Source organism: Doryrhamphus excisus, chromosome 18 (genome assembly GCF_030265055.1).
Source record: "Doryrhamphus excisus isolate RoL2022-K1 chromosome 18, RoL_Dexc_1.0, whole genome shotgun sequence".
Classification (NCBI taxonomy): Eukaryota; Metazoa; Chordata; class Actinopteri; order Syngnathiformes; family Syngnathidae; genus Doryrhamphus; species Doryrhamphus excisus.
In genome coordinates, this window is record NC_080483.1 from 8,810,206 (window position 1) to 8,835,365 (window position 25,160).

General features: G+C 40.9%; 3 protein-coding genes and 2 long non-coding RNA genes across 9 annotated transcripts in view; 3 read left to right on the forward strand and 2 right to left on the reverse strand.

Annotated features, from left to right (window-relative positions):
* Positions 1-4,142, reverse strand: part of vgll4b (vestigial-like family member 4b) — a 29,084-nt gene extending 24,942 nt beyond the window's left edge. Inside the window, exons 1-2 of one of the 2 annotated variants that reach the window (XM_058055557.1) lie at positions 3,888-4,142; positions 1,651-1,724 (exon numbers count right to left, since the gene is read on the reverse strand). In XM_058055557.1, the coding sequence (XP_057911540.1) occupies positions 1,651-1,714 (64 nt within the window). In that variant the 5' untranslated portion in view covers positions 1,715-1,724; positions 3,888-4,142. Of the gene's footprint in view, positions 1-1,650; positions 1,728-3,887 lie in introns of both variants that reach the window. The other variant, XM_058055556.1, reaches the window with a different exon arrangement.
* On the forward strand, positions 3,284-6,185 carry LOC131106470 (uncharacterized). The gene is made up of 4 exons (XR_009120083.1): positions 3,284-3,403; positions 3,474-3,602; positions 4,637-4,735; positions 5,197-6,185. It is a non-coding gene; the product is annotated as an uncharacterized LOC131106470 (long non-coding RNA).
* Positions 4,306-8,665, reverse strand: tamm41 (TAM41 mitochondrial translocator assembly and maintenance homolog). 2 transcript variants are annotated; one of them, XM_058055554.1, is made up of 8 exons: positions 8,304-8,665; positions 7,986-8,168; positions 7,815-7,907; positions 6,256-6,406; positions 5,865-6,010; positions 5,628-5,793; positions 5,449-5,511; positions 4,306-5,370 (listed from the first exon to the last, which is right to left on the reverse strand). In XM_058055554.1, the coding sequence occupies exons 1-8, from the start codon at positions 8,439-8,441 to the stop codon at positions 5,279-5,281; spliced, it is 1,032 nt and encodes a 343-aa protein (XP_057911537.1). In that variant the 5' UTR covers positions 8,442-8,665; the 3' UTR covers positions 4,306-5,278. The 2 variants fall into 2 exon arrangements, 1 of the variants encoding a protein (XP_057911537.1); XR_009120082.1 differs by lacking the exon at positions 4,306-5,370 and having other exon boundaries at positions 5,628-5,789.
* LOC131106471 (uncharacterized) lies at positions 7,908-11,838 on the forward strand. Of its 2 annotated transcripts, none has more exons than XR_009120084.1 (3): positions 7,908-8,199; positions 9,890-9,987; positions 10,377-11,838. It is a non-coding gene; the product is annotated as an uncharacterized LOC131106471 (long non-coding RNA). The 2 variants fall into 2 exon arrangements; XR_009120085.1 differs by lacking the exon at positions 7,908-8,199 and adding an exon at positions 8,779-9,787.
* A 1,171-nt stretch (positions 11,839-13,009) lies between these two features.
* syn2b (synapsin IIb) overlaps positions 13,010-25,160 on the forward strand; it is a 60,546-nt gene continuing 48,395 nt past the window's right edge. For both annotated transcript variants that reach the window (XM_058055548.1, XM_058055549.1), the window contains exon 1: positions 13,010-13,845. In XM_058055548.1, coding sequence (XP_057911531.1) covers positions 13,400-13,845 — 446 coding nt within the window. In that variant the 5' untranslated portion in view covers positions 13,010-13,399. The remainder of the gene's footprint in view (positions 13,846-25,160) is intronic.

The window sequence follows — 25,160 nt, forward strand, 5'->3', positions numbered from 1 at the left end:
GCTACGCCTGCACATTCCCAGGGTGGCATTAACATGAGCATTTTGCTAAAGACATGCCAAGTTGATCAGTTGTTGGGGTCGTTTTAAAGATCCCGTATTAGACATTTTAAATGGTGTACTAACAGTAATGTGTGTTCTCGTAACTTGTTTGTTCCACTGTTGAGAGAAGAGGTGCTCAAACACTTTAAGTACATGGTTGTTATGACATCAAGAAGGAAAAACCTACTTCCTCGTGGTGATACTGACTCTGACCTGCCCCATGTATATGCCAACCACGTCACCAAGGACCGCTTATGTCAAAGTTTCATAATGAGGTTTGCGCATTTGGAAGTGAGCTCTGAAAGAAGTTTGAGATGGCTCAAAACACTTGGTTTCAGAGGGCGTTCTAACACTGGCGATTTGCGTTGTCCCCGATTGGTGGACTTCCTTATATGGCTGTGCGCTGTAGGCCAGATATGCTGTCTGCCCTCCCCCAAGCTCTGCTTCTCTGTTTACGGTATTAGCAATGTCTCCTAGGGAATGTTTCTTTGGTTGTAAGAACAAGCTACATTTGTTTACAATTCCTAACAAGGGAAATATCAGGCACAAGTGGTTGGAGTTCCTGATTCCCTCCCGAAAAATAATTAATCGGTCAGCGGCTGGACGGTTTTGTGAACATGGACCAATACGCAGCTGGACTAGCCAAAAAAAAACTTGCCGCAACCTGACACCTTTCCAACGTTATTTGGTCGTGTGGACAAGTTTGGCAGCTATCGGCACAGTGGAGACGGGCTATGGGTGGAACACATTAAAAACAGACAATTTTCGCAAGAAGCACGGAATCCAAAGAAATAGAGCTGGAATAGGTGCAGATTCTGGAAGATCTACAAAGCTTTCTGTACTGGTTAGCATGTGTATCTGCTCTGTAGGAGTCCACACATCAATACCAAAGGGCAACAAAATTAGCATAATAAGTAAGTTTGATTATTTTGATTTAGTTCATCCAATAGGCTAAACTAGCATGAAACTGCTTTTAAAATGCGAATGTGAAAGCAACACAAGCATAGCTCCACTGTGAGCTAAAGTGCTAACTTTACGGTTACATTTCAACAGCGACATCATGCTAGGTTAGCCTATTAAATGATCAAACTTACAGTTCCCATATCTGTAGCTGACTAAGTCTTTATTTTAAGATTTTAATATTGTGAAGCCTGTTTTTTTCTTCCTTAGAATCTCACTTTTCCAACGCAATTTAACTCAAAATGTCCTACAATAGGGGTATTACCTCTTCTAGCAATGTTGCGTTCATTTTCTGTGTCATTATTACTCTACATGTGTGAGTCAATCAGATGCCATGGGAATTCTGATGGTAGATTTCTTCCAGCTCAGATCCAGCTGAGAGGCCTGCGAAGAAGGACTGGTCATTTCTTCTTAATCTCAGAAGGATTCTTGTTTCTATCTGCACCACCAAAAACCATTTCAGAAATGAAAATGACAACCAATGCACAAAAGACGCCATCCTGACTTCTGTGGAATGTTCAGTTGTAGCTTATTTGCCTGCTTGTGCTGCACAACGACAACTACTCTGCTACGTCAGATAGCGCAGCCACAGCTTACAGCTGAGCAGAAACTTGTTCACAACCAGAAAGCCAGGCCTTCAAAAATACTTACTCTCTTCTTCATTTGCATGAACAAACGACGCTGCTCTTGACAGAACATCCAGTGGCGTCTCCATGCTGGGATGCCTGCTGGGAAAGAGAGGTTTAGAGAGGCTGTTTATTGCATAATAACACTCGTTTGCTGGGGTGCTGAAATGTCTCAACACACACAAAAATGAATCCATGTGTGAGGAATTATATGATCTTTGTCAAGTTTGGCTGACTTGTTGAGTTTGAAATGTGTTTTATATATTGGATTAGTATTGTCATGGCCCACCACAAACAAATGTGGACTAGATTTGGAGCTACCTGTTTGCCCTTGCTCATAAACACATGCATCTAATGCGTCTGGTCTGTCATAGGTCCTGTCCACATAGGAACGTTCCTGAAAACAAAAAATTCCTTTGGCGGGTTGAAAAAAAAAAAATCATGTCCACACTGTTCCTGATTGGTAAATAGTTGAATCCCGATGGGAACAGATCACTAACGTGTGGCACTGGAAACACACACCCAGGCAGAACCACTTTAAACAACAAATGTGCATAAGTCCATCATCGCCTTACAGTTTCCAAGGCTAATCTAGACTTAACACAAAGTGGAATTAATTATCTAAATCATTTTGTCGAAATATTCGGACATTATGTTGGCTTGTCGTCAAAGCTCACTTCTGGTCACATGATGGCGATGGATAGGTGACATTATCGTTTCTGAAAAACAGTGGTTTGGCCGTCTATACGATATTCCCACTCTGGAAACCATCCTGAAAAAATAAAATTTCCGGGCACCCAGAACGACATTTCCGTATGGAAATGACAGTAGCTGGTAATGTACATACAACTGATAACAAATCAAGTGAAGAGTGGCAGTTTTTCAAACATTTTTCAAACAAGGTAAACTGACTTAATATTTTAATTTGTTAGTTAATTTATAGTAATTCTTGGTCAAAATGTGTATTTTGCAGTCACATTTTGATATAAGCTTCACATAAGCACTGATAAATAGATAAGTAATTATCCTACTTTTCTTTTCTTCCAGTTGTTGGGATCCTTCCGTTTGAATGGCTTGAATATACAGTATAATATATTTGAATGTTTAACAATCACCTTAAGGTAAGCAGTAACCAAGGTAAAAAAAACAAACAAAACAAAAACAACAACAAAGCCTCTCTTGTCAAACCGGTTGTAGCATTGGTTTGATGTTCACAACCGTACTAGTTGTAAACATAATAGTGTTGCTTTTCATGTTTTTTTACTCACCTTTTGCGACTATGCCAGTTATACAAACGTGACAATTATATAATTTTGCCAACCCACCACTGCCATACATAGATTGCAGTCCTGAAGGAAATACTGGTTGCTCTGTACAATTCTGTGTCTTAGACGATTGAAGACGGATATCCCTCAGCTCTAACAACCCTGAAAATGTTGCAAGGTCAGAGCAAATCTTAAAGCATTTTTCATTTCTCTCTTGTCATGCATGTGTGTGTTTTTTTTTTGCATTTGCCGCATTTTTTTCTTTATTTTTATTATGTGATTGCAGTGCTTGCATTTCTTGGTGCATGTGCTTTTGGTGTCTGTGTGGTTTTGGGTCATTGCTGTGTTTGGACCGTTCTGGTCGTTGCTACGCGTTTGCCTCCGTCGGCCACCGTAGATACTACCGTGGTATCGATAATATCGATATTTGGATCGATCACCGCCACCTCTACTATTTGGAGCATTTTTGTGTCCTCCAATGTACAGCCTTCAAGTCTTCCAAAGCTATGCGAGGTATTTGTGGAGAAAAATGACTCCGTCCTTCTCACTGCATTCTTAACATATTTTATCCTCATTTCTCCAGGAACAAACGGATCACATGGAGAAACGGAAAAACATTCTTACTGTCTAAAATACAAACAAACGACAACAACGTGGTGGGCAGCGAGACGCCCGCATCTTAACTTTGAAAACGAAAGCGACTCTACAACATGTATGTCTGAAATTTGTTGGCTGATATTTTAAAATGAGGAAACACGGTTCTTAATTTAGCAGTTTGTTGCATGTAAACAACGTTTGCTACATGCTACCTTTACATTGTGGCCACTACCACTTTATTGCGACAATTAAATCGTAATATGGGGCCAATTAATTACTTTATCCCCCTCCTATTTCGTTTAAAATGTAATTAAATATAGCTCTCATGCTTAAAAAAAATGAAGCTGAAGCCACAAGTATGTAAAATCTCAAGTTTTGTTTTGTTTTGAGACGTACATACCTCCTTTAAGCGCCACTTTGGTAGCTTCCACTAGTACAACGTCCACACGCAGACAAATAGGAGTGCCGGGGGAGGGGGGAAGTAGATATTCCACAAAAATACAAGGATTAATCCGTTCCGTATGAGCCAGGACAATAGTAGCTGAGCTGTCGGAACAAACTTGGTTGTAAACGAGGAAAAGGAGGAGGAGGAAGAAGGAGGCAGGAATGCCTGGAATGATGGAATTCAGTTGCTAGCAGGTGGTGAAAGTGACGCACGCTGATTGGCTCAGCCGCCAGCGTAATGATATCAGAATAAATTATACAAATGAGTATTACGTCACATCCTCCCGAGAGTGTAATTGTTGTGCACATCGTAGTACTCAGGTAAAGCTTTTAACAATATATCTGCTGCCAATGTTTGCACAAAACATATACTGTATATATTATATTTTTTATTGGCCTGTGGAACATTGTAAGAAAATGGGGGAAAATAGAGCAAGTGAAGAGAAAAGCCCACATGTTGACAGTTATAATGAAACAAAAAACTTTGTTTTACACCATTCACAAAATGTTTCGAGTTAAATTTCTGGATTTAAATAAAGGTATTGAAAGTATTGATCCTCTGAGTCATATTCACATCTTTTCAGATGTCTCTCTTAGCAGGGGTCGGCAACCCGTGAATGCAGCTCTTCAGCCTTATTGTTGCGGCTCCCTTCATGGAGCTGTGCATTTTTTTTTTTATAATGTGAAATATCGCACTCACTGCAGGTCCATGAATGCATCTAGACTGCGTTCTGACTGGATGAGTGAGCAAGGGAACAGGAGGTAGGCGAGTGTATGCAGTGAGTCTCACTGGCGATAAAAAAGGTGAGGGTGTCTGAAGAAAGTTACTGCACATCAATATAAAAATATGTAATCAAGGAGAGCATAGTATGGAATAATACATGGAAGAATCACTCATAAAAATATCAGACCATCGATTTCTCTGAATGAAAAAGGTTAAATGAGTGACAAAATGAAAGAATGCCGGTCATTGACAGGTCCAATAGAATGGTTATTGCAATTCAGTGCAGGCATACAGTAAATGCCATTGAGCAAACACTACTAATGTAAAATCTGGACTTTCATGTTAAAGTTGGCAACATTTTGTTTTCATTTAAAACAAATACGAGTACCACTGAAAAAGGCTGTGTTTAAAAGATTTCAGAGGTGGCCTACTCATGCTGACTGCACTTGTATTTGTTGAATTCTTCTGTTGTTTTACACTTATGACACATGCATAAGCTGTGTAATTTTTTGCAGCTTCAGACTTTTTTTTTCTTTTACAGGAAGGAGGAGGACAAATTGCTTTTTTGATGCTAAAGGTTGCCGACCCCTGCCTTAGGGCTAATGGCTTTTTTTTCTCCTGGATCAGGACGTCTGTGAAACGGACAGTTTCCTCCTCCAGCCCCTCCACATCTTGATCAGTTTTTTGGAGCTATAAGACACTGTCTTCCACAAGCCTGTACGGGGAGGAAGAACACATTGAGTATCAACAAATATCATTTAAAAGCATCAAATGTGCAATTAAATAAGCTTACCGGCTGTTGCAATGCCTTTGATACTTTGTGTTATACTGGAGGATTTCACAATAGAGGAGATACCTGAGGAACATAACGTGTATGGTTAGTGTCTCCTGCTGGCGTTTAGGTAGAATGCAAGTCGGAAACACACAAAACAAGTCTATATAATAAACAATGACAAAGAGTGTCCCAGTCACCTTGCTGTACAACAGTTCCACAGTCTGGGTCCTGAGCCACTTGCAGAAGAATCTCCTCCACGTCTCGGTTCTTCCCTGGAGGATCAACCAGCTTGGTGATCCTTTGCTGCAAGGTGCGAGGAAGCGCCATCAACTGCGTGAACTGGCCCTCTGGGCTTTTGTCTACCTGGAGAAACAGTCAAGACCTGAAAAACACTTCAATGGTTTTGGTCAATAGTCCAATAGTCTTTATTTTACCTCCAGTTTTCCTTGTTGGGGTTTGTAGACCACTTGCGGACAATCGCGTAAGATGTTACTATACAGAATCCGGAAGCGTTCAGTGTTGTCTTTGACAATATTGGCCACCTTGGATTTATCCTCTCCAATCACCATCCTGAAATCACCTTGAGAGGACCAGACCAAATGTTTTCCTTGATGGATTGCAATTCTGAGGAGTTAAAGCGGGCAAACACAAGGCAACAGCTGCAGCTGCTTCATCTGTCAGTTTAATGTGTTTGTAAGGGTTGCATTATTACTGGACAAATTAATTGCTTCTCAATTTGATCATTAATAAAACTTAATGAATCTTTATCGTAGTCTAACTCTTGCAGCTATGCAGATTATCTGGAACACTGTGAAGATTCTTTACCAGCGTAAGAAAGACCAGCTATCTGCAGAAAAAGTTCCTCCTCGCTGAAACTCTCAGGAAGCATAAGAAATGAGGCTGTCACAGCACTCTTTAGGTTGGCCACAAGAGCAGCACGGAGCTTTCCATTCTCATTCTGCAACAGCATCTTCACCTGTAGAGGAGAACATAACATATGCATGAACTTTGTGGTTCAAACTTATGGCTCCCTCACTCTGTTTTAAATACAAAAAAATAATCAATTACTGCTGTTTCATTGTAGACTACAGCCTATTAGTGAAAACATGTGCATATTAAACAACTTTTACATGTTCTTGTCCTAAATTAAGAATTTTCAAGTACAAAATGACTAATTGAACTAAAATACAAATACAGTTTCAAGACATTCAGGAATAGTATGCTACACTGGCCACTAGGTGTCCCAGTAAAACACGCAGCTCACGCCGGACTGGATGAGGAAAGTCCATTCATCCATTTTCTGTACTGCTTAACCTCACCAGGGTCGCAGCCATGCTGGAGCCTATCCCAGCTGTCTTTGGTCGAGAGGCAGGGTACACCCTGGACTGGTCAATCACAGGGCACATATAGACAAAACAACCATTCACACCTATGGACAAATTGGAGTCACCAATTAACCTAGCATGTTTTTGGAATGTGGGAGGAAACCGGAGTATCGGGAGAAAACCCACGCAGAACATGAAAACTTCAGACAGAGATACCCGAGCGGCGCATCGAACCCAGGTAGCGGCCTGCGCACGAACCACTCACACCATGCAGTCACCCAATATTAACACATTAACCTAACAATGTGGGAGGAAACCTGAGAACCCGTTTCCTCCCACATAACAAAAACATGCATTAAAATACCCACGCACAGGGATACATACAAACAACATACAAACTCCTCACAGAGATGCACGAGAGGTGAATTGAACTAGGGTCTCATAGCTGTATGGCCTGCGCACTAACCACTCATCCACACTGCAGTTTTTTATTTTGTGTATTTATTAAGCTATAGTAGTGTCAGAGAACATTAGGTAATAGTGTGACATTTACGTATGTCCCACAGCACATAACAGTGGTGCATTCAAGGACCAACGAACAAGTGTGAAATCTTAATTCGCAATGAAAAAAATATATAAATGAATCAAATAGATCCATCTATCTTCTGTACCGCTTATCCTCACAAGGGTTGCAGGCATGCTGGAGCCTATCCCAGCTGTCTTTAGGCAAGAGGCGGGGTACACCCTGGACTGGTTAAAAATTAAAATAATTGGGTTTTCTAACAGAAAAAACAGTAAAACGAAGTAAGTTCATTTGTAGTGCTTTCCATGTAGTGTTTCCATGTCCAACAACATCATTCCCCTAGCCTACAGAGTACATTGCAATTACATGCTAAAGGCAATTAGCATGCAAATGAGACAATAATAATATTACATCACTCCTCCTCCCCAACTTAATGCCACCAAAAACAGATGTGTGGATGTGTCCTGTGGGAAACATTGACATGTGTACAATCATGGCTAGATAGTCTGCAGGAATTCAAAGAAACAGATACTGACTGGTTTGTGAAGACGTCCTGCCACATACATGGTTTTCCAGTGCATGAGGTCATCAATCAGCGACTCTGTACTTATCACACCATACTTGATGATCTAGGGGGTGAAAAAAACGCATGTTTCATCTTTGGAAAATGTAACATAAACAAGAGGGATTCTTGTGTTTTGTTTAACCTTGCCGTCTACTGGCACCAGCGTGTTGTAGTATACAGCAGCTCCATATTCACTCTGTATGGAGCTGATCATTGTAGGTCCAAGTAGTTTAAGGATGGAGTAATGTTTACGGTTCTGCAGAAGATTCAAGGTGTGCCAAGTGACAGGGTCATCCACCGCAAATACAAAGTCCAGCATATTTTTCTGTATGCACAACACAGTGATGAAAGTTAAGGTAAGCATGATTTTGCATGAAGGTTTTGGTATCACCGGAGCACTACTTTAGTTGTGTATATTAGTTTGCTCTGTTTGCAAATGTGGACAGGTGTTACATGTTACCTCCATTTGACCTTGGCTGGTCCCATGTTGTTTGAAAACGCCAGATCCGTATGCAAAAGCTAGACTAATATCCTGAGGGAAATGCGACAAAATCCGCCTGTAAAGCACGCCGGTGTTGTGCAAAGCCGGTAGAGTCATGTTGTCCAAACATCGATTCGCTCCCTTATCGAAAACATAAGTTTTATATCGGCAAGGCAGCCAAATCTAGGTGTGGGATATTAAACCTGCAGCCGAAAAAGTAAAGGTAACATTTCGGATTTCATTCTAATATAACCAGACACGCGTTAGCGTTTAACATGTATGTTTTTATATTGAACTATGACCATGGGTATAATTTCCCTCTACCGCCAGAGTCGCGTAAATTAAACGTCAGTTCCGTGGACGAAGGGGATCATGGGAAAATGAGTGCAACACACCGAAGATCGCTGTAATCGAATTCATTATTATTGTAGTCCTCAGTAAATAACTTTGGTGATGTATGGTGGAAATGTTTTACGTCAATGTTTACGATAGATAGCACAAACGGTGCTTCACAAATGCAGTATATTAATTTTGACGGTAGATGGCGGCTTTGAAGTAGAAATATCACTGAGCCCTTGTGACAATTTTGGTACTTTTTGGTACTCCTCCGTTTCGTAATTCGTTAGCGTTTCACCTTATTCACCTGTTGACCTACAAATGCTAATTATTTGAAAGCCAGTTTTCTATAACTAAACGATTTGACTTTACTTTGTGTTCTCAGTTAGCATAAAATACATGTATTTCTTTACTGTTAAAAAAAGGAATAACAGGGCTTTCTGGTTGTGTATGCTCAAAAACGAGTGCCCTTATACAGTGTGTTGGTAGCTAGGTGAACTACCACACAGTAAGCGATGCTTTCAGTCTGGTATTCACATACCTATCAGCAGCATGCACACACAGACGCACACAAAAGCAGTCTCAAGAGAGGCGATGGACAATTTGCAGTTATTTCTTTTTGTTATAAGAGGCTATACTTTCTATGATAGCCTTGGACAACTCGCTGTCAATAGCTGACAACAACCGTAAGTAATGTGTGTGTGATACATAGGGCATAGTCTATGTGCTCAAAGCAAGAAGAGGTTGAGATACAGTATAATACATGTACACATCCAGTTTGCTATTAAACATTGCAATTACAAAATAAAAGGAAAATTATACGAATGACAACACAGCTGAAGACAAGGTAACATAAAAAACGTATCATAAAATAATAGCAATAATAAGTATTTTTACGTAATGGAGGTCAGGGTGCGCATGGACAACAACCGACAGCCGATATATTGACCATTGTATGAAATAAGAGCATTGATATGAACAGCATATACAATGTACAGGAACATACATTTTTATAACACCAAAAATACCATTCAGGGCAAAATATCCCTCAAATTTTATGCTGCAGCGCAGGGTGGCACACCCTACGCAGTGGTTATTTTGTCCAGCGCACCACCAAAACCTCACAGGTAGGTTTTGTGTACATTTCAGTAGAATAAAAACAATGACAGCTTGTACATTTGCTGATTTATTTTATTTACTAATGAATATTCACTGTTCCTTCATGACAGTTTACCATGCATCTGCAGTCCACTACATGCCAAGGATGACGCCGCCTTCTTGCCAAGCGCCAATAGCCAATCTTCCCCAACAAATGAATATTGATAAGGTCAGTGAATACTAATGACTAATAATGAGCTGCATCACTGTGTACAAGTGCTTTGGTAATCAGTGATGTACCAGTAGAGCAGCAAACATTTTTTTTTACCCTGTATGGGATCGCGGAAAAGCCAAATTGAAGCTAGTTAACCTGAATGTTTTGTTTTGATGGTTTCCATGCTGTAGATTAGTGGTGTTTTGTTTCCAATTGACAATAGATATGACTAAATGTCATTTATTGACTGTGAGGAATCAATTCATTGGTTCATTTTTTCAAATCGTTATGGCTGCTTAGTACAAATTTCATAGTGTGAATGTTCCCTAAGTATTATTTTGATATTAATTTTACATGGCAAAAAATACCCACGTACATGCTTGTAACTACAAGAATCCTTGCAGCTATTGTGCGGCCGTTGCCATGGAGATTACTATTGCTGTCTTGGTGCCTTGTGATGGAACATCAAAAGACATGGCACCATTAACCACACACACATTTCTGTGGCTGCACAGATGCTCTACACCCCTCTGGGAAGATGGAAGCATCCACTTTAATCTTTGCATCTTCCTCCTTCATGTCCTACGTGCTTTTGCAGATCCCCCTAATGATGGATGCATTTTACTGTCGTATATTTAGGGATGTGCTGTTGTTTCCTCTGTTTATACGGGCTAATGAAGTCCAAAGCAAGGCCTGTATCTGTTTAAATAATGCTCAGTATTATGTCATTGTACCACTGCAGCAATAAACCGTGTTAAATTAGCTCTATCTGCACCATTGTAGTGCTAAAGTCAGGCTATGTTTTGCTATGATGGCCAACTGTGGTCATGCACATACATATTATATAACGTCTCGGTTTGGAAAATGGTGCTCTGCGTTTATGTGTGCCATGCAAGATGTAGGCCAAGAGGAGCTCAGGATGTCGTTTCAGTTCACATGGCAGCACGGTGACTCACTCCCGCTCTCTCACGCTTCAGTAAGCACCCGCCGGGGGGCGCTCTCCTAGGCTCGTCGTGACTCGCTTCGAATGTGCAAACCTGCACGAAGAGTGAGAATAAGGGCTCTGTCAAATCTGTAATTTTGTATGATTTAATTCTGCTGTTCTCCACAGTGATTTACAGTCGTGTCGGCTGTCAGAGTAGGGCATCAGTCATCATTAGCGAGACCTTTCAAAAGGAATAATGGGCTTTGAATGGTGTTTTTATTCCTAGGGCTGAGATTATGATTATACTTTAACACGTCATTCAATGTGTTTTGCTGCATGGAAATCAAGCCATCTCGTCCAAAAGATGTATCATAAAATATGCAATGTTTGGCACAGGTCTGCAATCTACATGTGGTGTTGGTTTGTGCCAGAGGGGGTATATATGACTATTTGACATAGGGCTAACAATCCAGGTTATCAAATTGGTACTTCAGTGATGCAGGAAAGATGACAATTCTCTGTGACATAAGTGCTGTCCTACTCATGTGCTAAAATACTTCATTTGTATGCATTGTAACTCTGCTCCGAATTTCCGAATAGTGCAAAAGTGTTTATCATGCATTTACTCATCAATAAGCTCGGGGACCTATGATGCTTTTTCCACTTTTCTGACCTATAAATGTTGTTAGAATGTTGTATTCTCGTGTGATGCCAAAGTTTCAGATCAGTTTCAGAGTTTTTTTCTCCCTGCGACGTCACAGTGACACAAACGGATAAAAATAATATTTCGTGTATGATCATTTATTTGGGGTGGCCTGCAAATTTGGGCCGCCACAAATAGATTTGAGATTTGGTGTTAGCTTTCTTTTTTTTTTTTTTTTAAGATTCTCACACACACACACACACACACACACACACACACACACACACACACACACACACACACATCATGATGGGACTGTCTGTGTAGATTGTCATTACAAATCTGTGCGGTAGATGGCATTGTTGTGCATTATAACAAAATATTTGATGTTATGATATTAGATGTGCATTCTTTTTTTTTTTTTTAAATCAGCGCTGACTCACAAAATATGTTATTTTTTTTATTCTGCATGCATGTCGGAGGGTGCAGGCACGTGCTTCTATCAATGCATGAAATTGAACCACCATCCCGAAGTCAATAACATATTCTGTTTTTAAAATAACGTTGAAAAATATGAGATATGACAATTTATACACAAACCAAGTTTCGCGTCATGGCAAAATTATGCAAATTAGATTATGAAAGATTCTAAACAGGAAACAGTCCTGCATTCGTGTGTAAAAAAAAAAAATCCCAAGCAGTGTCTACAGCTCTGCATCAGATTGATATAAAATCCTCAACAGAAGTGAGCTGTATCAAAAGGTTAATGATGGCGGGTACAGCGTGATACGATAACCCACTTCATAGAGATAATCTTAAGTGTTCTTCAGTTTAAATCTCCAAGCTCTTTTGCAATCATCTTCCATTTTTGTACCATTATCTTACCTTAAAAAATAGGCAAGCTTAGTGCAGATACAAAGGGGTGCACCTCATGCTGTAATGAAAACAGAGAGAGCGAGTCAGAGAGAGGGGTGTTTGTTTAAGACTCAGAGACGCCACAACAAATATCTGCTGTCTGTGCTTCCAGGCGGAGATTCGGCATCCTTTTCATCAATGTTTTTAGTACTGCAGTCACTCTGGAAAAATCCTAATCCTTGGAGATAAATGAATCAAAGCAGGATGCAAGAATGCATCACGCTATATAAGCTTTGCTGCCATTGCGTGTGTCACTCTTGTATGTGCTGCAAACAGGATATTAGATATGGGCCACAAGGCATGGGGGGATTTACTTCATGCTGAAATGAGAGGAAGGTGCTTCCATCTGCCGTACGCCACCTTATGCACGCTCGCAGGAAACCCCTTCCACTGGTTGCACACGGCACACAAGCGCGACCAGACTGCAGCACGACACACATACACACCCAATGGAGTGGTGTATGATGTAGGAGGATGACAAGAGGGAGGAGGGAAAGGGAGAGTGAAAGTGGTGGGGGGCGGGGGGGGGGCTGGGATAAGCCGAGCGTGCAGCATCCCTTCAGCAGCATTCGGCTTGCAGGAAGTCAGGAGGCGGCAGCAGCATCCAGAGTTTGAAAGGGGGAAAGAGCAGCATCACTCACCCAAAAGGGGGCGACGCCACATCTCTCTCTCTCTCTCTCTCTCTCTCTCTCAGACACACAAACATACACATGAAATCGTGAGAAGCTCAGCAGGAGGAACACTTTGGAGAATAGGGCTGAGTCCATCGCTTCATCCATCCATCCCTCCATCGGTCTGATATGCTCTCTGTCATTCATCTAACCTCTAACCTTGCCTCGCCGTAGCCGTCTCCGCCTGCCTGCCCGTACGCGTGTGTGCTTTTGCCTCATTCGACAACTAACCAAAAAGGAACCCAGACAGGAAGCTAGCCCCGCACTGCCATCATGAACTTCCTCCGCCGCCGCCTCTCGGACAGCAGCTTCATGTCCAACCTACCCAACGGCTACATGACAGACCTCCAGAGGCCGGACCCACCTGCGCCCCCTCCCCCGACTGCTTCATCACCTTCCCAGCAGGGACCCCCCATCACCTCCTCTCCGGCCCTGGTGCAATCTCCCACCAAAGCTCCGACTCCATCCCAGGTCCCGGCTAGCTCGCCGGCACCTCAGGAGCGGCGTCCGTCCCAGCAGGCTCAGCAGCCTCCACAGACTCAGTCCTCCTCCTCTTCTGGTGGTTCCTCAGGCTTCTTCAGCTCCTTCAGCTCCATCACCAACGTGGTCAAGCAGACTGCTGCATCTGCCGCAGGGTTTGTGGAGCAATCGGCACCTTCTCCATCGCTCTCTAAGAAGTTTAAGACCCTACTGGTTATTGATGAGCCTCAGCACGAGTGGTAAGTCACCTCAGGGGAGGGAGCTGACCGATGGGATGGTCGCGTGCAAATCATCCCATGTTTTATTTGTATGTGCGCTCCATTTTGCACAAAGCCAGAGCAGTTACCAAAAATAGAAAAAAAAAGCTTCACAACCTGACATGCTATTCTCAAGGGTTCCAATTTGCATCTTCATTCTGCTCTCACCTGTGCATGCATGTGTGTGAGTGCTATATGAGAAAGTGTTTCATCCCTGGACAGCACAAGTTAACAGGTTATTATTCTTATAATAACAGCCCATACATCACCCACTGTCATACAGGGGCCATGTAGCACTGAATAAAACATTGACCTCGACGACTAAATTGTCTGATAGCGCTTCTATCTCACCCCACTCGCTCCTTTCTACCTTGGCAAATCCCATTTTAAGGGCATATGTTCATTTGAAGTGGATTTTACTTAGCACTACATGGTTGTCATTCTCTGATGCATTGTTGGATGTTTTGCTGTGTTATCATAGGCTGTATAATTTAACCCCTGTAATTCTAACAGTCTACCTGCGTTTATTTTTTCAATCTTTTGTATGTGCTTTGTGTACCTTTATTCGAGAGTACTTTGCATCATCGTACTGAATGTTAGAATGGATTTGATAGGTTTTTACTGAATAGGACACCCCAGAATGTACATGGATAAAAGATGTAGGATTTACAAATCGGAACTACGTTCTTCATTGAATATGAAGACGATGTGAATGTCGCTCCTTGTTTACATCCCAGATGACCTCAACTTGTTTTCCAATCAAGCAAAAAAAAAAAAAAAAAAAAAAAAGCAATATACAACACAACTAAACACAACTTTGTGCTGCTCTGTACATAGACCCTCACACCCACTCTGCTTTCTATCAATGCCTCATCCATACCTTTATTTTATCAGTTGAGAACAGCTTCTCATCTACAACCCGGTCACTATGTCCCTAGGATTACTGTAATGACCCGCACATCACTGGGAAAGCCATCGTCTCGCTTCAGAAACCATTGAAATCACATCAGTAGATCAAAATTCTATGACCATCTACAGCTTTAATGTTAAATGATTAGAAAAATATTTGGAAACATCAGGCCGGCCACATTACAGAACTCAACTGTCCGAATGACTTGAAATTCAGTAATGTGAACATCTACAATACTACTGTCCGGTATTGGTCATATAACTCATTGATCCCCTATGCGTTCTTCTCAATCACAGCTTCCGAAAAGATGCAAAGAGTAGTATTATAATTAAAAATATGAACCTGGCGAGTGCAGACATCTGCCAAGGCAGAACAATGGCTAAATAGCCATCTACGACATAAATAGACTCACATGTTAGTATTGCCAGCGTACTTTCTGGTGGCGATTGTCTCATCAAAAGGTAATGTTACTGACACCTAAAGGCCAATGTAGAATACTACTCTAATGCCGCTATTTATGGTTAAGGAGAGCCCCGAGTTCAATTCCACCCTCGGCCATCTCTGTGTGGAGTTTGCATGTTCCCACATTGCAAGCGTGGGTTTTCTCCGGGTACTCCGGTTTCCTCCCACATTCCAAAAACATGCTAAGTTAATCGGTGACTCCAAATTGAATGTGAATGGTTGTTTGTCTATATGTGCCCTGTGATTGGCTGGCGACCAGTCCAGGGTGTACCCTGCCTCTCGCCCGAAGACAGCTGGGATAGGCTCCAGCACCACCCTTGTGAGGATAAGTAGTAGAAAATGAATGGTTAAGGAGAGACTCACAATGAACTTCAATCTCTTGATTAACACATGCAGTAAACATTCACACAGGAGCTGCTGTCAGCCACTCTCTACATTGCAAAACTGCTGCTCGCACTTAGCTAACTGTAGGCCACACTTCATGAAGATGCACAAAAGTCACAGATACTCTATTACTCTGTATCTTGGTTCAATTTTATGCTTGATTCATAAATGCTTAATTTAGTCCATGAATATATGCAGTTTGCATACACCTTTAATAGTAGACCATTTTCAACTGCAAAACTGCAGTTCATAGTAAAATGTCCTTAATCCGAAAAAGCTTTCCAGATTTGCGCCAAAAACTATGATTTGTTGCTCAGGTATGGGCAGAAATGCTTGAATGCCAAAACTGCAATGCTCAATTTTCTAAAGACTTGTCATTCTTGAAGCCATCTATGTAATGTGTCATTCAATAACAATTCTCCATAATTTTTTTTACTGGTAAGAAAATTCTGAGAAACATGAACTAGCTACAGTAAATCGTGGCAGTGGAATATATTTTTTGCCACAAAGTATCATTATAAAAAAAGAAGATTATGGTTGCAAACCCATTCCAGCAATATATACTATACATTTCCTTCACAATCGCGAGCATTATCCATGTCTATTATGTATGCATGCATGACAGTATGTGTTATATTCCGGGGGTTCCAACACAGCGCTGGCTTGAATGTGAATATGACTGGCAGCTCTGCAGTATGTTAATCCTGCGTCTCTTGCTGCGAGTGTTTTGCTGGCATATGATTGGATGCCGACCACCCATGATGTGATGACGACTGAATGTGAGAAGACGCCACAGCCTGCATCCATACAAAGCAGCATTTGAAGGCATGAGTATACATTTAATTGGAAAAGAAACATGAGGTAATGCTTTGAATTAAAAAAAAAAATAGAATTTATATTGTAGGCCAACGTGGATGTTTTGTTTGTGTTATTTGTGAGTTCAAGCAAAGTGTTCTAAACACAAAGGCCTGGAGGGCGAATTTAATTAGAAAACAGCATGACAGTATATTGCAACACTTAGGAACAGTAATGCAAGAAAATTACTCCTATTTAGACTTAGACAATAATTTTATTCGGAGTGCTACATCTTTTCCCTGGTCTGCAGGTACTTCGATCCATAACTTTCTTTCTCGCATATACAGTAGGCCAGAGACTAAATGTTATTGATTGTCAAATGAGCATGGGGAAATCGTGTCTGTGTTATAACCTCCGCAGCCAAAACAAATGCTTCGTTATCCACAAAGGACAAACATATTTACTGTAAATCTGCACTTCAACGTAATCAATGCCATATAGCAATTGCAATATGAGCATATCTATGCGAGCTGCAGTGCTAACCTTACACACATTTAACAGCAACATCATGCTAAATTAGCTTATTGCCTGAAGAAAACTAAATGACGTGTTATGATGTGTAGCAAAGCCTGCTTGTTTACAGAGCTGTCCACTGAAGTTGCAATCATGTACGCAGGATGATTTATGTACAGTTGCTAGGGTGGGCCAGATGTGGTATCGTGTCCACGTATTCTCACAAAAGCGGAGCATACATGTGGGTATCGTTTTATTTAATTCAATACCAATGCTGAATTGGTACTTTTGAAAAGGTGCCCCAACCAATAAAATATACAAATTGTCAGAAAAACCAACAGAAATACAGTACAAAAAAAATCTGCTTCTGATGTTCAGAATTCCTATGTTTGTGAATGCACATCACTCACGGTGACCATGATTGATTGTTCTTGTGGAAATAGTATGTTGCCATTGTGAACAGCACTACATAGCCATACAACAACATGTGTGTGCGGTGTTGGAAGTGAGCGCAGCCGTTGGCGTAAGATACAAATAAAGTTTAAAAAGCCTCTCGGCATTAGTGAATTTGGCTGAGTCTGCCTTCATTTGGCACCAAAATGAGGTACCATTCTTCGGTACGCAGTGAGGGAGATGATTTTTCTTACATTGAACAGGCTCTTGGGGCATTTATTACTAAAAGTAAATTCTGCATAAACAAAGATCTTTAATACTGTTATGTTTCCCCGCCCAAGTAGAACACAAACTGGTGAAATAAACGTTGCTAAGGGGGAAACTGACCTTAACTGCATGTAAATCTAAAAGGTGACAGGAGAATATTAATACTTCCTGCCACCCACTAAGTATATCAAAATGATAGAACAAAAAAAAAAAAACAGTTAAATAAAAGAGTGAAAATCAGTGGACCAGGGGAAAACCAAAACACAAAATCCTGCACAGCACAGTTTATTCTGACTAAATACCAAGAGAGTCAACTAAGGGTGTTGACTCTCACACTCCCCCCAAAAAAGCTCCTTATATACTCGCCCAGCCCTGCTGATTACTCAGACCTTCAGCTTGGAGTGGACACCACAGGTGCTTCCACTTACTCCTAAAAAAAAAGGTGATTCTTGTGGGAACAAAAAAAAAACAAAACTCAAACACAAAACAAAGATCCTCAAATAGTAACCTCTGGTTGTGTCATTCACACGAATAAATAAATGCTGTACTTAGAAAAAAAATCAGTGTTGTGGCTGTAATTACCTTTAATATGACATCAAGTCTATCAAAGGTGACAACTTTACCACTTCCCGCAGCAGACTTGACATTTATGAAGCTGAGGTTTGCGGTGGCGTTCAAAGAAGAAGTTGTGTTAAGTGTTTTTAGTCTTCCTCCCATGCAGTTAATCCACATCCTCACTGTTATACCCTAATGTTGCTCAAGCCTTCGTTTTATCGTTATCTGACACTTCCAATCTCTACAGCGCTGATTACATGTTGAGAGGTAAATCAGGGCTCAAGTGCTCAGAGAATTTTTTTTTAAAATGCCAGCAGATAGGCTTGCATTTTGATGGGCTGAATCAAAGGGAAAAGATCCTCACATTGTTTCCCACAAGTCTGCTCTTACTATGGCTACTGTGGTTAGTTGACGAGTAAAATTGAGCTTTTTTTTGGTTTGTGTCATAAGAAATGTTTTTTTAACCTCATTTAACAACAGAATCTTATGTTGTTGACTTACAGGTTTGTGTGTAGAGGTAGATGTGTGTGTGCCTTATAACATGCTGGGGCGATTAAAATTTCATTGCATTCATGTTGTTCAAGATAGTTGTAATTAATTCATTCATTTTTAATTTTGTGCAACATTGTAGAGCTGCAACGAATGATTATTTTCTTGGTCGATTCATGCAAAAGTTGTTTCGATTAATCAAGTAATCGGTTAGGTTAATCAATATAAACCCAACACAAACAGCTAGTGGTTTGGTCTGCAACATATCAGAAGAGACACAAAAATCTCTATCACTGTTTTCCAAAGTCAACGCTATCTTGTTTTTCCTAAAACTGAAAGTTAATAGGTATGTTTTCAGGAATGATTAATAAAATTAAAGGGGCTGAAATCGTAGTATATTTACATTTTGAAAAAAAATAATTCAAATAGTTCTTGATTAATTGGATAATCAATTCATCATTTATTAATTGTTGGAGCTCTACTACATTGAAATATAAGATACGAGCCTTTATTAGTCTCACCAGAGCACAAAAGCACACAAAGGCAGAGGAAGTGTAAAATCGAAGTCATACAAATCAAGTTATAGACACTATATACAGCTGTGTACATGTTGATCAAGTCGCAGGTTTATTGCATGATTATTGCGCAGTTTATTGCATGGTTATCACATGTAGCATTTAGGGATGTTTCCACTTGAGTATCCATCATGAGCACATGAGCCTTGAGCATATAACAGTTTTTTGTTTGTTATTATCGCTTAGCCATTGTTACCCATATACAATGTTAGTTCATTGTTCTGTGTTAAGGTACCTGTTACTTCTCCAGTAAAAGTTCTGGTTCTTTGTTGTAAAAGTCTGAGCACCTTCTGGTGAGCTGAGGTTAGGGATCCTTTGATCGGGTTTTATGCCATATAAAGGGAAACGTCAGGACAATTCCAAGGTCCCTTGACTGCCCCCCAAAAAGTTACTAGTAACATTTGGAATTTATTAACTCATCCCGGCTGGGACAGCCAGGAGACCCAAGTTCGATTCCACCCTCGGCCATCTCTGTGTGGAGTTTGCATGTTCTCAGGTTTCCTCCCACATTCCAAAAACATGCTAGGTTAATTGGCGACTTCAAATTGTCCATAGGTATGAATGTGAGTGTGAATGGTTGTTTGTCTATATGTGCCCTGTGATTGGCTGGCGACCAGTCCAGGGTGTACCCCGCCTCTCGCCCGAAGACACCTTGGATAGGCTCCAGAACCCCTGCGACCCTCGTGAGGATAAGCGGTAGAAAATGAACGAATGAACTTATCCCCGCCATTTTTCAAAGACATCCCTCTCAGTACCAATAATTTTTGATAATTTTGACAATTTTTTTTAGGTCACAGAGAATATTGTGTTCTAGATCTATACAAACAAGAAAGATTAGTGTGCACTCGGACGGTAGGTGCTGCTTACACACTAAACCAGAAAGCCACGCTCATGGTGGCCTCACCTTAGGTTTCTGACCTTTATTTAATCAGGAAGTCTGCAAATTCAGCAAGAAAATACATTTTAATACAGTTTAATTGACAAATATTCATATTTATATTATGTGACATGCGAGGCTCCGATACCATCGACTGGACAGAGTTATCATGAAAAGCCATTCAGACAGAATCTAAAAACAAAAAGCAAAATATTTCTATGATGGTCCAAAATTAATTGTAGCAGTCCATCACAAATAAATTAAAGTATGGGAAACTCTCTTTTCTTACGTAGTATGTCTGGCAGGAATAAAAATGACCTTATTTTTAATTTGACCTTCCCCCTGGGTGCTATATTTAACAACCGAAGTTTTATATTCACTTGGCTTATGCCCAAAGTGCCTTACATTTAATCCCCTTGAAGTCTGAAAAGGTTAGCCAAGAGATTTAAACAGCCAGCAGCAGAATTTGGGTTGTAACTGTTGCTTTTTGACATTATTTCAACACTGTGTGATCCACGAGATAGAAACGCTTTTAGCTAAGGTGGGCAAAGTGCCTTTGACAATAAATCACACCCGTTAATGACCCCAGTATTGCTTATATTAGAAATCTTGGCAAGCCTATATGAACGCCCAAACATTTGCAGTGGATCATGTTAGAAGGCAATTGTTGAGGAGAAATAGCAGCTGCAGTTAACAAAGGGTCCAAAACGTCAAACAACGCCTATATTTCTCCCTAAATGCCAGCAAGCAGATGTAATGAGTCCCTTAGCCTGATGTCTTATATTGCAAGCTGCAGAAGAATATCGACTGTGTGGTTTACGATGGCTTTCTCTGAATGTGCTACGAAAAAAGAGAGTGCAATAAGACGAAAGAGCAAACAACTGCTCAGTAGCATCGACGTAGCGCTTATGTAACACCCCCGCACCCCCTCCGGAGCCTGCTGGGTTGATGGGTGACATAAAAAAAAACAGCGTCCAGGGACGTTCAAGGTGAATTCGGCATAGAGGAACTGATTAACAAAGAGAGGAAGAAAGCAGGGGGAGGCAAGTGTGGAAAACCCCCTTTTTTATGACATGATGCTGTATTTGTCACGCCCACTCTGCCTTTTCCTTTCTCCTTGCCTGCCTCTGGTTGCCTTTCAACCTGACAGTTGCTGTTTGTGCGTCTCCAGAGAAAGCTTCCGCTGCTGCGGGTTCAGGAAGTGATGAAGTAATGAGATAAGACGTGGTGATTCAGCAGTTTGAGCCCAACGGCCACATCTGTTCCCTTTCCTTTTGCTCTCCCAAATATGTCTGCATATCCATTTTTTTGCTCAGGCAGTCTTTGTCTAATTTTCTCTGGTGACGTTCTGCCTCGGCACCAGTCATTGTGGTCAGTCATTTACAGTTTGCACTGTTGGATCTTAAGGAGAGCTTCAAAATGCAAAAGGAAGAAATGAGAGTGAGACAAAAACAATTTGAGTAACAACTAGCGATGCTCTGATTGATCGGCCATCAATTTTGTATCAGTTAAAAAAAAACATCTGATCTGCATATACCGTAATTTCCGGACTATAGAGCGCACCCGATTATAAGCCTCACCCACTACATTTTTAGAGGAAAACCGATTTTGTACATACACAAGCCGCACCTGTATATAAGCCGCATGTGCCCACATTAAAACATGTAAACATATTTACAAAGAAAGACGGTACACAGAGAGAGTTTTCAAAGTTCTAATAATATAACTTAACAATAATAATAGCTTTTTTCGTCTTTTTACATTGCTCCAGTTCTTCCCGCTGCCGTTTCCAGTGTCTCACCATCGATTCGTTTATGCCGAGATTACGTGCAGCAGCTCTGTTTCCTTCTTTATCGGACAGCTCGATTGCTTTTAGCTTGAAAGCTGCGTCATATGACTTTCTTTTTGCATTTTTCCATGATGAGGGTATGTTCACGCTAATTTAATTTATGCACAAGACAAGAAGTTGCAGTCTTCCTCGACGCATATATTCCACCGGTCTTAATCTTACCTTTTCTACTCGAGAGCCCCTGGCGGCCGTTAGAAAAATTACATAAATGGGCCGCGTCACTGAATAAGCCGCAGGCTTGAAAGTTTGGGTTATAGTCCGGAATTTACGGTAAATGCTTTTCAAAGCCAATTACAAATAATGATTGCCGTCCTGTGGTGACATGACAATTCATGTTGGAACAACATAGTGATCAGTTCATGATTGCTCAGCCCTCTGAAATGAGTTTTCTTCATTGAGTGGCTGGGTTCTCCTATAGAGATAAGGTGAGAAGCACTGTCATCCTCGAGAAACTCGGAGTAGAATTGCCGCTCCTCTGTATTATGAGGACCAGATGAGGTGGCTTGGGTATCTGGTCAGAATGCCTCCCCGGACGCCTTTTTGGGGACGTGTTCAGAACTCCCGACCAGTAGGATACCTCGAGGAAGACCCAGGACATGTTGGACAGACTATTACTATGTTTACATTAAGGATCGGCCGATATATCGGACCGATATTTGCGTTCTTTTTACTCCGTGTCACACTGCGGAGGACCAGTCATCACATCGATGCTAGATAGAACTTCAACTACAACAGAAATGTTTTGCACATGGTTGAATATTTACTTCTTTTAAAATTGATAATGCTGTTTAAATGTGTGTTTAAGAAAGCTGAATCCTACTGTGTTCGGTGTTTACATTTCGATAAATATTTGTTTAAACTTGAGACCTGTAATATTTGTTATCATTGTAATTTTTTCATATAAATCGAGGTAGCAAAAGCAGTATCGGCCACAAATATCAGCCCAAGCAAAATCGGCCATCGGCTAAGGGTGATGGAAAAAAATCGGTATCGGCATCAGCTGGAAAAAAAACCATATCGCTCGATCCCTAGTTTACATGCAGTCAATATTCTGGTTACTGTCAATATTCCGGTTTCTGAAACATGGTACATGGTACATGGTAATTGTAAACAATCGTGATATCCCAATCAAAACAAGGACGCACTACAAAAACAACACCAGCAAGGCGTATAATAAACAATTCAGGACCAGTCGTACTCGTCTATGTTTCTCCACTCTTTCCAAAAAAGTGCAGTTTTTCGTGCCGCCATGTTTTTAAATTCAATACTTCCTGTCAAAGACTAAAGATATTTTTCGAATTCAACATGGGCAGAACACCAATCAATATTCCTTTTGATGGGGATATCCCGATATCCATGACCATGATATACATGACGCAATATTCAGGTTCGAAAAGGAGTAACAATTCAGGTTTTTAAAAACCAGAATATGAGCATATTCAGGTTTTTCAAGAGGGTTATTGGTGTTAGGGACGTCTCGAGATTCGAGCTGGATGTAGAAGAAATTGAGGCTTCCCTGCGTCGGCTGCTGTTGCCCCTGCGACTCGACCTCAGATAAGCGGAAGAAGATGGATGGGGTTTAGGGTGTCTGAGGTATTATGTTAACCCATCCAATTTTCTCAAAAGGTCTATGAAAAGAAAAACTACCTTTCGACAAGAAGAAACTTTGACATTGTCTGTATGGTGCACACCGTTGTAAAACTTAATATCTTTCTGAGTCAGTTCACCAAAAATAATTTCCTCTTTTGAACGTAGAATAATTTAACTTCAAGGTCAGAAAGCAGAGATTAGAAACTGGGGTGCTCAGCTGCTGTTGGTGGATGTGACTTCTTATTGTCTTGTGACAATGTCATGTGACCTTGTTGTGCCTTTAGTTGCAACCTCCCAATAGTTTCTACCTCGAAGCTGCTGTCAAACTAGACAAATGACCTACAATGATGCAGAAACAGCAGTCTTCTTCTATGTCATCAGCACTTCACTGTTGGGCACATACACCAATACAGTAGGGGTTGAATGGTACATGTATTTATAATGGGATTTGTTGGGACGGGGAACATACGGTACCATACAGAGGTGTACAAAGTTCCCACAAGGAACACATTAAGTGAGGGACAGGAATTGTAACTGTCTTGCGATAGTCATTCTTCTACTCAGTGCAGGCCAGGCTTTGGCCAGTGGGAGTCATAGCTAGTAATAGTGCCAAGGAGAAGCCACACATTGAAAACCCTCTTCCATCGTTAAAGTCTCCTGTTTGGTAACAATTAGCCTTGCTAATAAATTAGGTAAATTGACAAAAAAAGTGAATACGGAAATATTAAATATGTATGTAAAAATCTTTAAATGGAATTAAGTCATGTCTTAAGACCAGGGTTCAATTCCACCCTTGGTCATCGCTGTGTTGGAGTTTGCATGAAACCCCCGTGCATGCGTGGGTTTTCTCCGGGTACTCCGGGTAGACCTCACAGCTAGGAGGCCAGGGTTCAATTCCACCCTTGGCCATCTCTGTGTGGAGTTTGCATGTTCTCTGGGTTTTCTCCGGGTTCTCCGGTTTCCTCCCACATTCCAAAAACATGCTAGGTTAATTGGCGACTCCAAATTGTCCATAGGTATGAATGTGAGTGTGAATGGTTGTTTGTCTATATGTGCCCTGTGATTGGCTGGCGACCAGTCCAGGGTACACAGTTTACATTTACCATTCTGTGTTTGAAGCTGACCGATCGCAATGTTTTTGTCATGGGAAAACTCATGCTAGTACTCATGCTAGTTCCATCCGTTTGAATAAATACGGCTTATTTCCCTGTTCTGCTGTTTCTCAAAAGCTATTAACACAACGCTCAAATCTTTGCTGTTCACAACATCTTCTTGTCTCATCTATCCTCTCGTGTTTGTTTACTTAAAATGAGAGCTGCGCCTTCGCCGACATCACTTCCGGAAACAATATGTATTTTGCATGGTCACGTTTCGATAAAGCTTCACATAAGTAATCATCCTACATAACTTTTATTCCATACTGATGTTGTCATCCTTCCGTTTGAATAGTTTGAATCTGAGAGGCTAGTATTTTCTCTTTGCAGTCTCTCATCCACATGGAAACAGAATTTTTAGAAAACAACATCCATAGTGGGACAATCTGAAAATGCCGGCTTATCGTTTCCATACAGACAAGCAATCCACTCCTTTTTTAAAATGATGACATTGCCTTCTCATGACCAGAAATGAGCATTGACG